At 35.6% G+C, this 17,292-nt stretch overlaps 1 protein-coding gene across 9 annotated transcripts in view; it reads right to left on the bottom strand.

Annotated features, from left to right (window-relative positions):
- The window catches only part of CACNA2D3 (calcium voltage-gated channel auxiliary subunit alpha2delta 3), a 466,111-nt gene that overhangs the window by 223,875 nt on the left and 224,944 nt on the right, over positions 1 to 17,292 (bottom strand). For all 9 annotated transcript variants that reach the window (XR_007379393.1, XR_007379392.1, XM_048957969.1 and 6 more), the window contains exon 5: positions 16,050 to 16,212. Coding sequence is in view for 7 of the 9 variants with exons in the window: in XM_048957969.1 (XP_048813926.1) it covers positions 16,050 to 16,212 (163 nt within the window). In the remaining 2 variants the exon portion in view is untranslated. The remainder of the gene's footprint in view (positions 1 to 16,049; positions 16,213 to 17,292) is intronic.

The following is a 17,292-nucleotide window of genomic DNA, read 5'->3' as shown; positions in this document are numbered from 1 at the left end:
GATGTTTGGTTGTTTTTTTTTTTGTTTTTTCTTTTTTTTTAAATTTATTTATTGAGTGAACAAGATGATCTGACATTCAATTTTAGTCCACTTGCAATACAGGAGTACAGTAGTAAAGTCCTCCCAACACTAATTTTGGAGGAGAGTTTCAGTCCTCGTTTAGAAGAGATTGCTGCCTACTGAATTATAAGAAACTTCCTGCAGCAAAACAACTACCTTTGAGGATACCCATTCAGAGCCTGACCTGGCTTGGCCCTGCTTAACTTAAAACAGACATAACAGCTAAAAGCAACCAGTAGGAAGGTAAATGTTTAAAGTGAACGATTACTATTATTATTATTTACTTATTCTTTTTTGAAGCAGAAGTCAAACGTTGTCCATCCCCCCAGATGAACTACCAAGATTCTCCTGTAAGTGCTGCTGTCTCACAAGTTGAGCACATAGGGCAGTTACTGTTATCACTAATACAGTTTAAGTTAATAAAAAGCCATAAAAGCTTAGGAGAATTCGAAGCCCCATAGTGATGAGAGAATCAAACCATAAATTGATGCGACCACAGAAAACAGGGTATTTCTGTATTTTTAAAAGAACATACTCCTTTCCATATTTCTGCAGGATACTAATTGAAAAGTATGAAAACTGGAAGACAGTTAAGAAAATAACACTTGGCAGAGCAGAAGGATGCCATGGCATGACTGAGAAAAAGTGAAACACATGAAAAAATGCCGTTAGAAATAAATTTTCCAGGTAGGAAAGAGAAGACAAGTGCTCAGATCATGGGAATTAAATCAAATGGAAACCCTCTAGATACAACAATTTAATTGCAGACACAAAATTAAAGAATGAGAAAACATCCAGTTCTGAACAGATGGGAAGAAGAAATTTCTGAAGAGGCTGATGGATCAGGAAATCTAAATCCATACAAGTGGCAGGGCAGGAAAAAGCATCAGAACAAACAACACAGGAAGCCAGTGGAACATATTGCAAATTACAGGAAAAGAAAGCAAACATGACTGCTGCTAAATGAAGCCAACTGTGCTGTAAGATGTTTAATGCACAACATACCAGAAGAAGCAACTGTAGCAGAGCTGTTGTCAAAGTGATATATGACAAAGCCAAGGTACAGCCTTTGAAATAGAAGTCATCCTTGCAGAAACTGCCTAAGGATAGACTTGCTCACAAAATTTTACTAAAACTGTTTAAAAATTGGCCATACAAACTGTAAATTTACAATTTACAATACATGTAAAATTTCTATTGCTTTGATAACCAGAGAGAGACATAGAACTACAGAAACAGGCTAACTTAGTTACACCACACAATGCAAGGAGGTCCCATAATAAGAGTTTGAATTACAGTCCTTGTTAAAGTCCGTCCACCAGAACATGCCTGTTGTGTACAACAAATGGAGGCATGAGAAACTTCAGAGGGTAATGCTGTAGCCTGTAAAATTACAACCACAAACTAAACAATTTAAAAATCTACTGATACGTTCCTGGGAGTATCAACACAATATGAATATGTTAATTACCACCAATAAGACCAGTTACCTATTATCGTGACAAATAATTGCATTTCACTCTCTCAAGTCAATCTTCTCTTAATACTGCTATAAGAGCCATTTGTCATTCTTTCTTCTTGCAGAAATTAACATTTGCATCATTTGAATGGAATGGAAGTTCTACTCAAACAAAAAGTTGGAAAAAGCCTCACTGATACGAGAAAGTTTGGTTCAATACCTCTGAAGCTGACATTAAAACCTAATACTGAAAACACTGAGCAGATGAACAAATGCATCTTGGGACAAATACACTACAAAAACACTTATGGATTCTTAACATTATTTGCTCCTTTAGGAATGTGCCAAATAAAAGCTGCCAGAAAGACACCTAGATAAATAAATTACAGTGTAAAAATATCTTTATCTTTGTAGGATTTTAGCCAAATGGTATTCTGAAACAGTTTACATTCTAGCCAAGCGTACTAATACTTGACCAGAAGAGCAGGCCTCCTTTTCTCCTCTTCACACAAAACAGATCCAAGAAAAATCTAAGATTAATCTGTGTTATGTGGCAGGATAGAAAGGGAAATATTTACTCTATTATAAAATACTAGACAAAATTAATAAAATGCATCTTTGGAGAGACTTCTATGATTCTGTAAATGTCAATCTCGTTTACTCCATATTGAAAAAAAGCTACAATTTTTCCATTTTCTTTACAACCATTTAATCAAATGATTTCTAATATTCAGCACTAAAGGTTTTCAGGAACCCAGACCTATTATGTCAATTACTTTTAAGTGTAAAGATAAAAACGTTCTCCCAACATGGTTCATGGGAGAAATGAAGTCTTGAAAAATCTTTAAGTAAAGAAAACAAAATGAAAAATAAATTCCCCAGTGTATTTATAGCAGGTAAACTCAATCCATTGAATTATATTTAATGTATCCACTGAATGTATTGAATAATGAAATTTTTTTCATTAATATACTCCACACTGAAAGCTACCTTCAGTAAATTTCCTGGTTGTTATTTTAAGTCAGTAACAGAACATATTCTGGTTGCTTATTATCATTAAAATAATGAAAAACTTGTGTTTACAAGTAAGAAAACTTAGTGCTCTGAAGGAGAACAAATCTGTTATAATTCATTTTCAGTGTATTTTTTTAAAATGTATATTGCTCAGGAAAAGAGAGGGAATCAGTTTCCACACCAGAAGCTACTGAAGAATGAAAGCCTTCAAGAGATGCTCCATAGAAAGACAAAGTAACTGCTTCCAGGGTGAGACAGTAGCACCTTTGCTGAAATTTCTGAAAGTTGCTTGGGTAGAATTTATTCCTATTGCTAATGATGGAAAAAGAATTCTGTATCTTTCTGCAAACAGATTCATTAAACAAAGAATGCCTGGCTTTGGCACTAACTTCTGCTTCAGGTGTGAAACTCATGTATAAGGCAACAACAACAAAAAAAACTTCTGTCTCACAAAATGAGAGTTAAGATGTTTAAGACGCTTTTCATTCACTGATGCTGATTGTAAACAGGCCAGGAGAGAACCTGTCTGACTTGAGGCATGCTTGGGTAAAATGGGGAATTTCCAAGATAATCAAAAGTGAAGCTGAAGTAACTTATTCAACTCACTTCCAATTAGCATCCCAAACATGTCATGCCCCCAAATCAGCGATGTTGAGATTATGGAGAGTAATATTGCTTGAATTAAAAACTATTTTTGAAGTCTCAACCAATTGCATCTTACTTCAGTCAGTTCTGCAACATCAGATCATCGATTCAAAGAGATGTTGCCAATACCTTGCTTCTTATCCATCCATTCTCATCCAATCATCAGTTACTTTTACTTTTGAGTTTCATTTACTTTATTCTTGGAAAATATATATATTTTCCAAGAATATATATAAAATTCACACTCTTGCCCTGCAAATGGTAAAGGTGCCATTTCTGTCACTGCCATTGGTCATTCCAATACCACATTATCTCAAAGTCAACCAGATTAGTTGAAAAAGTGTGAGAAAAATTCAAGTTGAACATACAAACCTGAGATACTTTCTGCAGAGGTAAATCAGCGGAACCCAGCGGGAGTTCATGGTCATGGACACTGAGGCAACAGAGATCCCTGTGCTCACACTTAGCTTATTCATACAACATATCCAGGTACGTGCAGTGCATAGCAATATCAAGGTACCTGTTCTGGTGCTGGAAGTCAATGAGCTGAACTAGCATGGCAGAGCATAAGCTAACAAGGATCCTTGTAACAAGATTCATTATCTGCAGGAGCCTTGCTAATGCTCTCAGTTGAGGTGCAATGCATGTTGTGGATGTGCCATTATATATGAGTTACCACATATATGGGTTAACACAGATCCAAATGAATGGTAGGAGCAGCATTAAGTAGCTCCTGCTTCCACTTCTTTACCACAGGAGCTGAAATGCTGACTCCACAGCTTCCATCCAACCATCAGACAAGCTAATGCTCAGCAGAAAAAAAGCGTAATAAAGAAAATGGAAAGATGAAAGAAGACCGAGTAATTTTCTACCATTATAGATCAGTGGTAAATTGTTATTACCGTCTTGCTTCAGGAAGTAACAAGGACGTATGGAAGACATCATGATTAATAGAGGTTTCTTAGGTCAAAAAGTCTCTTAAAACTATATCTAAGATAGTGCACATTAGCAAACCTTCACAGGCTCACATTTGTCAAGACAAAGCCCAACCCCAAGTAACTAAGCAACAGCTGCTGAATAAGGAGTGGTAGAGAATAGGGCTTTTAATATAAAAACCTAATGTTACCGTGTAGCTTGTATCTGACATCTAGTTGCCATGGTGATGTGGATGTACTAGAAATGTATAGATTAGATCCACAGCCAGAGACACAGACTAGGATACAAGAAAGATAAAGCACAATACACATCTTGCACGGCGATGCCAGCATTTCCAAAAGGCTTGTTGTTCAGTACAGGGAATTAAAAAACTATATATGTGAAGCAAAAGCCTTTTGCAAGAACAAAGCAGCAGCCCAAAGTGACTCTGGGAATTGGATCTGAGGCAGAATTTGAGCAAAACCAGACGGAACAAGTAGAGAAGTCTGTGTATCTTTGTCCAATAGCCAGTAAGAGTTAAAACAAAGAAATATGGGAAGATAGGAAATTTTCTGCAACCTTGACTAAATCAGACTAACAAAATTCCTTTTAAATTAAACAATGACCAAAGTTAGGAAGACAGTGCAAACACTGTCCTAAAGATCTTAAAACGTGAAGACAAACAATTCATGGGAAGGATTTCAAAACATAAATATAGTGGCCCAGGACAATATGTGGCTATCACTGTTTAAATAACAGTTCCAGGATGTTGAATTTTCAGAAGCATAGTCCATAAAATCATATACGACAGTGACAGACAAGATTTTATTTCTTAATTTCACACCTTGCGGGAAAGCGGTTTTATGTATCTGCTAGTTGCAGATTATACCCTTTCTGCATCACTTGAGAAATGAATTTTTTTTGGTTCTAATATTCCAGATAATAGGTAATTTTGATTTTGACAGCCTCTTGGAAGGAGTTGATAGGAAAGTATGACTGAGCAATATTCATAGCTATTTTTAAGTAGCAAATTGAAAAAGTCTCTTAATCAAAAATGGTTGTGGTTCATCATGTTTCAATATCTTCTACAGAAGGCTCTATTACATGCAGTAGACTTTTTCCTATGCAATCAAAACTTTTGGTAACAGCCTGCATTTATTGACTTGTAGTGCCTAAACTCATCTTTTGACATGCAGCTAAAATCATGCAGTGAAAATGCTATTTGACACAGATGATATTCTTTACCAGTCTTTTAAGTGATCAAGCAAAACTTGAAGAAAATTTGTGAAGCCTGAGTTTGAAATCTACTTTTGCAGTGCTTCTAGTATTGAGAAGTAAACATGGAAATCAGAGAAGCACAGACTAGACGTGATGCTTTTGTTACTACAGATACCAAGTTCAGAATTATTCAAAGCTGCATTGCATTCATACATTCTGTAAATCATTTAAGTATTTGCGATGCAATTAAGTATAAAGATTGCAAGACAGAAATGAAGAAACAACTGCAAGAAGAAAACATCTACAACTCAGAAAATAATATGAGAGCATACAAATAATTGCTTCTCTGTTTTCTATAATAATCATCATCAGGCACAAAGCTTTTAAACAAATGCTTAAGTCACATGATACAACCTCTAATTTCAACAGCCATAAAATCATAGGGAGAGATCATAGAGAGAGACAAAGAAAGGCACAAAAGACAGGACAGACATCTTACAAATAATTGTGTCATGCCCAAAGCTCTGAGAGAAAGAGATAAAGCCTATTTTTGCAGAAGTGTATCATGAGCCAGTGTGAAAAAAAAATACATTAATAAATGTATTTAATCATGGAAGAATGCTAAGTCTAGGCTCTCCTGGAGTAAAGCACCTGAACTGTGAAAATAATGAGAACAATAATAAAAATTGACTATGAGTACATAGAAAAATATAGGATATTTAGCCTTGACTCTAAAATGAGTGAAGCCCAAAAAATATTTCAGGTCATGTAATACATTTTTTAATCACTTTAATAAACCTATACTAGTTAGGAGTGATTACTATTAGACTCAAAAGGATTGCTGATAATTAAATGTATTTCAATTCCAGTGGCACAGAATTATTCTCAGACAGCTATTAATGATAGGAAAAAAAAAACATTTTGGCTACATTAAGTAAGGTAAGGATGCTTTTTTGTCATTGTTCACATACTGTTGAACTTCTAATTGTAATTTATATCCACGAATCTTTATTTTATTTTTTTATGTGCTGACGACACAGCTTGCAACTCTCAGCAGCAATTTACATGCTGTATTTTTGTTAGTTGACATAAACCATATCCCATGTTGCCAGAAATGCTTGAAAATATTCATAGTCCACAGTATCCATCAGAAGAACTCTGCAGTTATGGAAAGTACTAATAAAATCCCTTCCTATACTTCAAAAAGAGAAAAACAGCAGCTATACCACAGAACGAGGATAGAAAGTCCAAAAGACAGAAGACAGACATACAGACTTCTCTAGGTTAAAATGAACTGCTTTTATTTTTCAAAGCAGTAGATTATCTCTTGGATTGTGTATAATTTATAAAAATTCACAAATTTTTGTTGTAATTATTTTGTTATTGTTCTTAGACTCTGTGAGTGAAGACACAGCATCATCTTGCACTAAGGCTATTTCATTATCTAAACATGCCTGGGCAGATATTCAACAACCTGCAATCCAAGGTCATCATTTTATTTATATTTTTGTATGATTTTTAAATACCTCAAATAACCAGGACTCAAGAAATGAAGATTTTACATGTTCACGTCCAAGCCATTTCCCAGCTTCCCTAAGAAGTTCATCCCTTAAAATACATTTCCTAATCTAACCATGAAACCATGAGTGATGAAGCATGTGGATAGCTACAAAAAGTATCATCTCCTACTGACTTACTTGAAAACTACAACAGATACAAAAAGCACAATAGCACTACTTGACAGAGAAAATTCTCAGCTGCAAAATACTGTTTTTCAACAGAGTCACAACCATTAGCTAATTTGTGCAGATGACTTCATCACACTAAAGTAGCTCCTTCCTATTTTATGATGTTGGCCCACAGTGTCAAAAAAAAATCTTTTTTTTTTATACTGGAAGATGGTAATGAAATATCTGACAAGTTGTACAAAAATACCAAGAAAAATCTACTCAAAAGAAATAATGTCAACATTAAAAGGAAACTGTGGTAAGGAGTGTGCTAGAAGTTCATGTAACCTCCTTAAATTAAATTGCACTCTATAAGGAAAAAGTTGAAATAGTGCAATAGTGTAAATCCCATTCTCTGTTATAAACGAAAGCAATGAAAGCTGGAGAGTAACTTTCCAGACCTTACACTTCTGAGAATATTTTATATTTTTTTTTGACCTATCTTTACTAAAATCAGTAATTGATTCTAACACATTTCCTTCTTCCTGCACAGAGCACACTTTCTCCCTGAAGCAGAATCCTTTGCCTGTTAGTTAGGGCAGTTATTGATATCAAGTCTCTACAGAAGGAAAAATTTAAATAACTATCTGCTCATGTCCAGGCACTGACATTTTATTTCAGCTTGAGCAACAAGTAGGAAGGTTCTTTTACATGCCTTCTTGGATCAGAAAGCCATTTAGAAAATAATTACTGTAGACTTTACTGTACACAGTCATGTTAATATGCCCCTGTTGTGCGTTCTCCCTACATCCTGCTTTTCCGTACGCCAATCGTCATTTCACCTGGGACATTTCAAAGACAGCAATCAATTCTCTTCCCAGAGTCTTAGGAATTAATTATTTCAAGATAAAAGTGGACATTTTACCGAGCAAATTAATCTGAACAGATATCATTATAAATCAAACAAGGAATAAAATTTTCCAAGACTGAATCTGTTCAGAACAAACTTACTCATTTGTACAGCTAAGGTATTTCAGCTTGTGTGCATTGAGAAAGACTAGCATTTAAGTATTCATGCAACATTCACCCCAGTAGTTCAGTAGGAGTAAAACATGAAAAGCCCAAGCTAAAAATGTAGATGGCAGTTCCACAAACTTTTAAGCATAGCCTTCCATCTCCCCACACATAGAACAGTAGTTTAGCAAGCATTAGATTTTAAGACCCTGGAAATCAATGGAACATAACTGTTTGTGGAGAGGTGCTGTGCTGAAGAGTCCCAGATTACCGAGTCTCATCTAAAACTGTTGCAAGGGTCACAGAGTTTAACATGAGAAATTGTGCCTCAGGCTACGTGCTGGAATCTCACTGGAAGCAAACTATGGGAAAACAAGCAAGCACTATAATACTGGCGTACAAAAATATGTCTCTTGAAAGCTATATGTCATGCACTGTACAAAAGGAGGACAGTGCAGAGCTGCAATCTAGCTGTCTCTGGATGTGAAGCAAAATAAAGACATTAACCTTGTGCTGTACCTTAATAAATTACAATTATTGAGGGTCAGGTCTTGTTAACTTTTTTGCAGAACCATGCTCATATAACCATATTTGTTCATATTTCCATGCAATACTCCAATGAATTAAGCACATGTGCCAAGATCCATTGTGCTAACAGACTACACAACTTACCACCATGTAGCACAGATGTACCTGTATGTCATTTCCTCTGACATTGGGTAGTGATGTACACAAAGGTATATTAAAAATTATTAGGAGCTCTTAGAAGTTGGGAATGTGTTGCTTATCTGGGTAGTAAGTTTGGACTCTTCCTTCTTGCAAAGCTGTAGAATGCATTTAATTCCCCTGTCAGCTGTGCTAATAGAGTGAAGGTTTATCCTCTAGGAAGTATTCCTCCATTATAAAATTTAGCGAGTTAAACAAGATTATATACTGTAAACCAGAAATGAGTACAAAGGAAAAACTCCCATTAGCTTAAATCAACTTGTGTAAGCCTATTTCCTCTCTACTGCCAAAAGTAATTATTTGTCTTCTCTTGTTTCTCTTTAGCGCAGAGTTAGACATACTGCTCAAGATGCATCTGATCCCAGTAGAGAACACAGCTTTCCCTAGCTTAACCTCCATTGGCACATCCATCTCCTCTGCCGTCTCCCAAAAACTACTACCCATAGGTAGGCAATAAAGTCACCAATCACCCCCACACTAGTTCTGTAAAAATGCTTCTAATTTCACTCTTCTAGGAAAAAATGCTAATCTGACTAATTAAACCAGCTTTGGGAAAAGCCTACAAACATCTTATGACAGCTGGTCTGAACCAGGGCAGTAATACCCAGGAAGGACAAGTAGCAGAGGGCAAGAATTTCTTATCCCCAGTAAGCTGCAGCTGACACCAAACATCCATCTATACCTTGAGACACTTGACAATTCATTATATTTATTCATCTTCAAAATAAATAAATAAATAAATAAATAATAAAGAAGGCCTTCACATAACCTGTAGTCCAGAGAAGCTCAAGCTAGACCTAGTTCCAATTGAAAATAAAGATGACATTTCAGAGTAGAAAACAGGTTTTCCTGTTGGCAGGAAAAAATTGTTCCCTTTTAGTGAACAAATGAAAGGATCTATATGAAGAGGAAACTACAATTATGCAACTTCACCTTGTTGGTACAATAGTAGGCCTGGAGAATGTTGTTCAATCTTTGTTTCATCTTGAGGAGAAAAACACGGGAAACTGAGGTAGTAGATACCCAACCAGAAAAGTGAAACAGACTTCATCTAAAAATGTTGGTTTTCCTCTTCCCAAGAAGACATAAAGGTTTTCTTCCTTTCAGAGAGGTATTTTAATCTTGATTACATTCAGAGGCAGACCTACTGTGAATATTTTATGATGTGACATATTTAGAAATAAATAGTATTTTTACAGTTGGAAAACCTCAGGCACAGAAGTCTCCCCCTAAATTTCTAAATTTCAGAGAAGAAACAATAATACTAAATACATACACGCTAAACAGAGATTCAGCAAAGACAGAACAGTCTTTTCTATCCAACTGTGATAAAACATTTAGTTTTGTTATTCTGTTTCCACTGTAAAAGGCCTGCATGCATCACTTCACATTTCATTGTGTTCATTTGTATCTAGAGATCTGAGTCAGCTCCTGTTTACCAATTTAAAAAAAACAAACTAGTCGATGCAATCAAATTAGAGAGGTATGCACCTAAGACTCACAGAATCACAGAACTGTAGGGGTTGGAAGGGACCTCCACAGATCATCAAGTCCAACCCCCATGCCAAAGCAGGTTCCCTACACCAGGTCACACAAGCAGGTGTCCAGGCGGGTCTTGAACATCTCCAGAGAAGGAGACTCCACCACCTCCCTGGGCAGCCTGTTCCAGTGCTCCGTTCACCCTCACCTAAAGAAGTTCTTGCGCACATTTGTGCGGAACTTCCTATGCCCCAGTTTCTGGCCATTTCCCCTTATCCTGTCTCCACACACTGCTGTAAAGAGCTTCACCACTCTGCCCCCCACACTTTAGATATTTATAGACCTGGATAAGGTCCCCTCTCAGTCTTCTTTTCTCAAGGCTGAACAGACCCAGTTCACTCAGCCTTTCTTCATAAGAGAGATGCTCCAGGCCCTTCACCATCTTCGTGGCCCTCCGCTGGACTCTTTCCAAGAGATCCCTGTCTTTTTTGTACTGGGGAGCCCAGAACTGGACGCAGTACTCCAGATGAGGCCTTACCAGAGCAGAGTAGAGGGGGAGGATCACCTCCCTTGACCTGCTGACCACTCTTGGCCACAAGGGCACACTGCTGGCTCATGGCCAATCTGTCGTCCACCAGGACACCCAGGTCCCCCTCCAAAGAGCTCCCCTCCAGCAGCTCATCCCCCAGTCTGTAACAGTGCATGCAACTATTCCTCCCCAGATGCAAGACTCTACACTTGCTTTTGTTAAACCTCGTACTATCTCTGTCATTCCTAACCAGTGGCTGCAAACACTGAAGTTCTTAAAATCCAAAATCCTAGTTATAATAATAACTAGAGATGGTTTAAAAGCAAAACAAAGCAAACACTTAAGAAAACATGATGCATCCATTGTCCTTATAAACCAGTAATAATTATTACACTGTAGAGTTACTCTGATAATGTTCTGCAATTTCAAATCTCAGAAACATTCAAGGACCACTGGAGTAATTCTCCAGAAATGTAAAAACATGAACAAGTCTTCCAGGCAAATGGGTGTCTGTTCGGATATGTCTACATAGTCTCCTGTAGCATTCCTAGGGAGCTGATTTCAGCTGATATTGAGATAATATGTTTATCAACATCCTCCTGAATGTTGCAGATTTTATGCAATACATGAGCATCTGAAATCCTGCTGAGCGTAACCTCTGCTACAGTACTGTGCTATGCTTCACTTTTCAACAGGTCCCATATTTTAGAATTTTCTAAGCATGTGTCATCAGGATACATCCACTCTGGCTTTGGTTTTCATATGCATTCTTCTGCAATCCAAAAGATTGGGGAAAATAGTTGGAACAGTATCACATTATTTAGCCAGGTGCTTATAAATCTGTTCCAAGAGCTGGAAAAAATTCTGAGCATGCTGAGCATAAACTCAGTAGAAGAAACTATGTAATTACTGAGCAAAACTTTAAGGAAATAATATGGTGTGATCTAGACTTAGGAAAATCAAAATGAATATACTCTTCAGCTCAGATACAGCATATACTTTGGACAAAGTCTTCACTTAAAATTCTACTTTCTATCTGCATTCTTATACTAACAAAAGATAAGATTCTGATATATTTTTCCTCTATATTCATATATTCGCAATGTAATATCAGATTTGAGTTTCTGAAACTTTCCTTTATCATCTCCTTGCATACATAAATCCAGTACAGAATCCCGCACCTTTGCTAGTGGCAACCCTATTGCCAGAAACTGTGCTCTTCATGGATGGATGCCAGAAAGCCTAACCCACATTCCAACTATTTTTTAATTTTATATGTATACATATTACATTCCCAGGTTCTTCCAAACACACTGCTAGCATATCAGAAAGTAATTAAGCAAATGTTGAAACTATGTAAACTTAAAATCATTAATAATTTTTATTAATTTGTTTCCTAATTGCAGTTTAAAATACATCAACTGTTATGTAAAAAGATACATACTTCCAAAGATAATCAATTATATTCAAATACACTCTAAATTAACACCTGAGTGTTAAACAATGAATGTAAGAGATGAAAACTTGCTTTGATACCAAATATATAACCTATGTAAATAAACTTCATTAAATATTAGCAGTAATTAAAAAACTCAACAACTGAATTAGGCAGCCCTCTATACACAGTTGTACTCATGCCTGGCTTTTTCACTTGGTAAGGCACTGTCCAAATGGGATTCAGATTGAATGTGCTCTTTCCAAAACTGAAAATTTTTCTTTTAAATTTTCCTTCTTTCCTACTCTATCAATGAATGCTATATGATACAGCTGATCAATTCACTGAAGAACTTTTACTCTTGCTTTGTCAGAAATCTATACACAGCTGATAATTGATGTTCACCAAATTCCAGGATGGAAGTACAGCTTACTGTTTGCTAAAACAGTTATCGCAGAACTTCTTACTTAATCTTAGTTATTTATTCATTGCTTGAAAGAATACTGCCTTGCAAATCCTATGCCTACAGGCAATTAATACACCCATGCTTAAAGTGGAGAAACAGAATGTACTGGTAGATTTAGAATCCCAGTATTTCAAAAGCAAAAATATTATCAGAAGCAGTCGTTTTCAGGAAAAATGAAGGTGCTGAATTTCATTAAAATTTTCAATTTGAATGAACCTCCAGCCATGCTGTGAAACAGCTTTGAGCTGGGAGTGGTCTCTCAATGTTGGGATACGGGATACTCATCTGTAAAGCACAATCATACAACTTCTCCCTCCCCTCCCCCCCGAACTCCTTAAGTATACTGTCATTGTGGAAATGTCAAAATTATTTTTTCTGAGCCTCCTGCCTTTACGGGAGAAAGGTTAAACAGCATAAGACCACACAAAAAAACGTCAATAATCAGACCAACTTTTCACATTTTACAGTCATGTCAAACTCAAAAGTACTGAGAAGCAAAATTGAGTGATTTACTTTTTCTTCTCTGCCTATAGCAGGCCCATGCAATCTCTACTCAAAGATGGCACCGAAGTTATTAATACAATGACAAATCTAGTTGGCAGTCTTCTGTTTCAGCTCATTTTTCCCTTCAAAAAAGCCCATATTGCATTTTAATTTCATACCTATGATATTTATGTCATTTGAACTTTCTTGATTTCATAATCATGTCATGAAATTTGTTTTTTCTTTATGTTTTCAGAGCCTAAAGTTGATTGTTTCCTTAGAATAGGAATTGTTTGTCTTGTTACTATTCATATTTTTAATCTTTTCTATGCAGATACTAAAAGAGTCAGAAGATATTTAAATAAGAGCAGTTGTATTTATGTCCCATGGTTTTAAGCCAATCTCATTTAGAGCTTAGTCAGGGACTGTGAACATTCAGTTTAGTGATCCTACAGCTGGAAAGGATCATCATGATCACGCAAGCTGACCAGGCCAAAGTTTTTCCCTAAACTAATTCTAGACAATGTATTATTTAAATAATAAACAAAAAGAATCTGGTCTTGATTAAGATCTTCCAGACAGAAGGAAAAAAAACCAAAACAACCCTTCTCATAGACCACTGCAAATTGTTTCAATGATTAACTATCTTCATAAAAACAATAACAAAAAATATGCCTCCATAGTTCAACTGAGTCCAATTTCATTTTTTAAAATGGTGGCATCCAGATTTGCATTTTATTAGAAATCAACTACTTAATCTTCTAATTATCTCTCGTCTAAGTTAAAATAACTGAGCTCTAGAAGTCTTTTGGACTAAGGCATGTTCTGCAACTCGGTGGTGAGTCCTCTGACTATCCTCCTAACACAAAGCAAAATACAAAAAAAGAAAAGCAACAAAGTTTAGAATTAGCTGACAAATACAAAACTCATTTTTCTAGGCTGATTTGAGAGTCCTGTGTTTAAAAATTCAAGGATCACACTGCTTTAAACTATAAGCTTTGGCTGTGATTTTGCCTATTAATTACATAAAATGTAACATAACTTGGAAACAAACAACAGACATTTTCTAGAGTAATAGATATTCAGATACATACTTGTAAGCCTATCAATATCTACCTCCTGTACCCTACAGCTAGGATTTGATTAAATTTTTATCATACCACTGCATTACAGAACTTGAGAAATGGACAATGAAAAATGTAAGTAGAAGCCCTCTTCTTCATAGTAAGGCCAACATTTCCAGACATCTTCAGTCTCCGAACTGGGACCATCATGTCCATACATATGGAAAACGTCAGCAAGAAACCAGATTTCAGCAGTTGGAATACGTTTAAATGATAAAAAATGTGTTTCTGCAGCTGCTTAAAGTAACGATTATGGCTGGTTTGAATTAGATGAAGTGAAAACAGGAATCATCACAGAGTTCTATCTCCCACATCTCTGAAGGCAGCCCCTATATTAGAGGCCAAAACAAGATGCAACAAGCCCTTTGCCCTTATCTGCAATTAATCAGCATATAAAAATGGATTCTACACATAGCATCAGCTAGTTTGCTTCTCCAGAGTATGACTGCCTATATATATATACATACATACATATATATATATATACACACACATAACGGTTGCAAAGGGTATATATATCTTTTTTTTTTCCTTTTTGATTTTGTTTAGTAAGGATGTTAATACGTATAAATAAAAATTCTAGAATGGATTAATTTATAGACAACCTCTATTAAGCTAATAATAGAGTTTTCACAACACAAACAACTTGGTAGTTTTAGAACCTTTAAACATTTTCTAAATCTAAAAATATTCCATATTAATCATTTCACAGACTTTCTAAAGCTCACTAGGAAGCTTTGTTATTGCTTTGTTATTTGGGAATCTCTACTTTAAGGCATTCTTTTGAAGACTTGCACAATTTTTGGCTTGTTTGAGATTCATAATTTAGAAGACAAACTGCCATTTTAATCACTTCTGCAAGCCCAACCTACCTAACTACTACTCATTCCATTTCTGATACACAATGTCCTTGCAGGAATTAATACAATTGCTAGCCTGGACTGAATTACAAGGAAAACATTTAATATATTTTTAGCTGTATTTTATCATAGTTAAAAGAAGGAAGAGGAACCAGATAATGAGATTAGGCAGCTCTCTACTGACTAATGACAAATACTCTGCAGACATGATTTAGAAACATCTGTGCTTCACTTTTTCTTTATTATTATTGTGTGCATTGCAAAAAATAGACAAGTGCTGCGTAAGTGCCATAAAATTACATTTTGTTTCCTGATCTGAAGGAAGTGGCAAAAGGAAAATGAGCACACATGTATCTGAGTTCTATTTTTTTTCCCAGTTTCAGGCCTAAGTCCATCATTCCTTAAAACCATCGAATGCAGTTTTTTGTTAGTACCATGTACTATACAGCACCTATGACAAGTAACCAAAGTAGCAGAAATTTCAGCATAGCTTATTATCCCTAAATATGAACTAAAAACTCACATCAACTATTGTATACAGTCAAATGCACACATAATTATTCCCACTTGCTTGAAAGCAAAATGCTAAAAAGATACTCTAGCTTATAGGAAAGAGAATGCAACTGGTAAGCATGGATGTAAGAACCACTCAACTGATTTGAAGAAACTGAAAAGTAATTTGTAATTAACATTCTGCCATATTGTATGGGAGAATTCATGCAAGTCTAATATACAAACTCTTGGCCATATTAAATTGCTAATGACTTTGACAGTTTTGTAAAATATTTTGTTCCGTGGCATGCTTTTAATATTCTTCTGCTAAGATTTCAGAACAACTGTAAAGCATAAAATGAACACAATACACTGCCCATTAAAAGTTTCAGTTTATAAGAAAAAAAGTTCCTAACTTATGGTTAGCCAAAGGAACGATAAAATAAAACAACTCTTATCTTACCTTTATTATACATATTGGTTGGTACTTGGACGTCACTCAGACTGATATTTACAGGCAAGTTATTGAAGTGGTCATTTGGCACTAGAATGAACTCCTTTCCCAGCTCCAGATAGTTCCCTTCTTCATCTCTTTCATTTATAAGCACAGCATTGAAGTACTCATACTGCAACAGAAACCCATATTCAGTATTCTGAATTTGCAATCAATACAAAAATATAAGGAAGCTCAAATACTTTAATGTATGCATTAATCCACTGATTAATGTTTAAGCATATCTCTATTTAGAATTGAAAACCAAGATATTTTTATTACCTCTCAGAGTCTCTCTATACTCCTCATACAGGTATATTTCTGAAACCAATTAGAGATTTATCAATACATCTCACAGAAGCCCCATGATTACCTTAGATTTCTGCCTGCCCTGAAAATGTTATAAGCAGCCCAATTAACTCTTTGAACATGGATGATGTATGCACTTTTTTAACACAAAGGATTCTACACTTAAATCATTTGCTGGATAGCTATCTAACTGTTCAGCTTATTTTCATCATTTCAAGAACTGCTATCAAAACAGAACCTGGGCCTTAACAGGCTAAAAGCATTTCTACTTCACAAGAATGTTAACTAAACCAGTGATAACAATTTTTCATAGGCCTTTGTCTCCTCAAACTGTTACTGCTTACCCAATGTGTATTGACTGATGTTTCCTAATGGAAAACATTCACTCTGTGCTGAACCTTACATATGCGCATCACTGTGGGTTTTGTAAAGTCATGCATTCTCTAACATGGGTGCATTAACTTAGCAGTGTCTTATTTTGAACACAAAATTATTGTTTGACTATTTACAGATTCCTGGAGAGTATTTGGCCTATTTTGTACTGAACTACAACTAGATAAGCAAAAGCAATTTAGATAAAATTATTGATTTTTTTATGACCTAGATTTACAAAAATTCTATCAAGCTTTGAAGGCAACAAATAGAGAAGAGTACTTTTTAACCTCCCAAATGTCCTTAAACCACTAGGCAACAGTTCTCATGATCTATTTCTTAATTGAAACAGACCAAAGGACAGAGTCTTTGAAGAATCTCATTAACTTAAATCCCAGTGTCTGCCTTAACTACCCATTTGACTGGAAATCAAAGTAAATAATATAAAATCATAGATTGCACATAACCTACAAAACTTTTACAAGGATAAATATACAATACCATTTACAAGGCTAGAACAGACCAGCAAGTA

Source organism: Lagopus muta, chromosome 11 (genome assembly GCF_023343835.1).
Source record: "Lagopus muta isolate bLagMut1 chromosome 11, bLagMut1 primary, whole genome shotgun sequence".
Lineage (NCBI taxonomy): Eukaryota > Metazoa > Chordata > Aves > Galliformes > Phasianidae > Lagopus > Lagopus muta.
The sequence above is the reverse complement of the archived record's forward strand: the minus strand, read 5'-3'. Positions and strand labels throughout refer to the sequence as shown.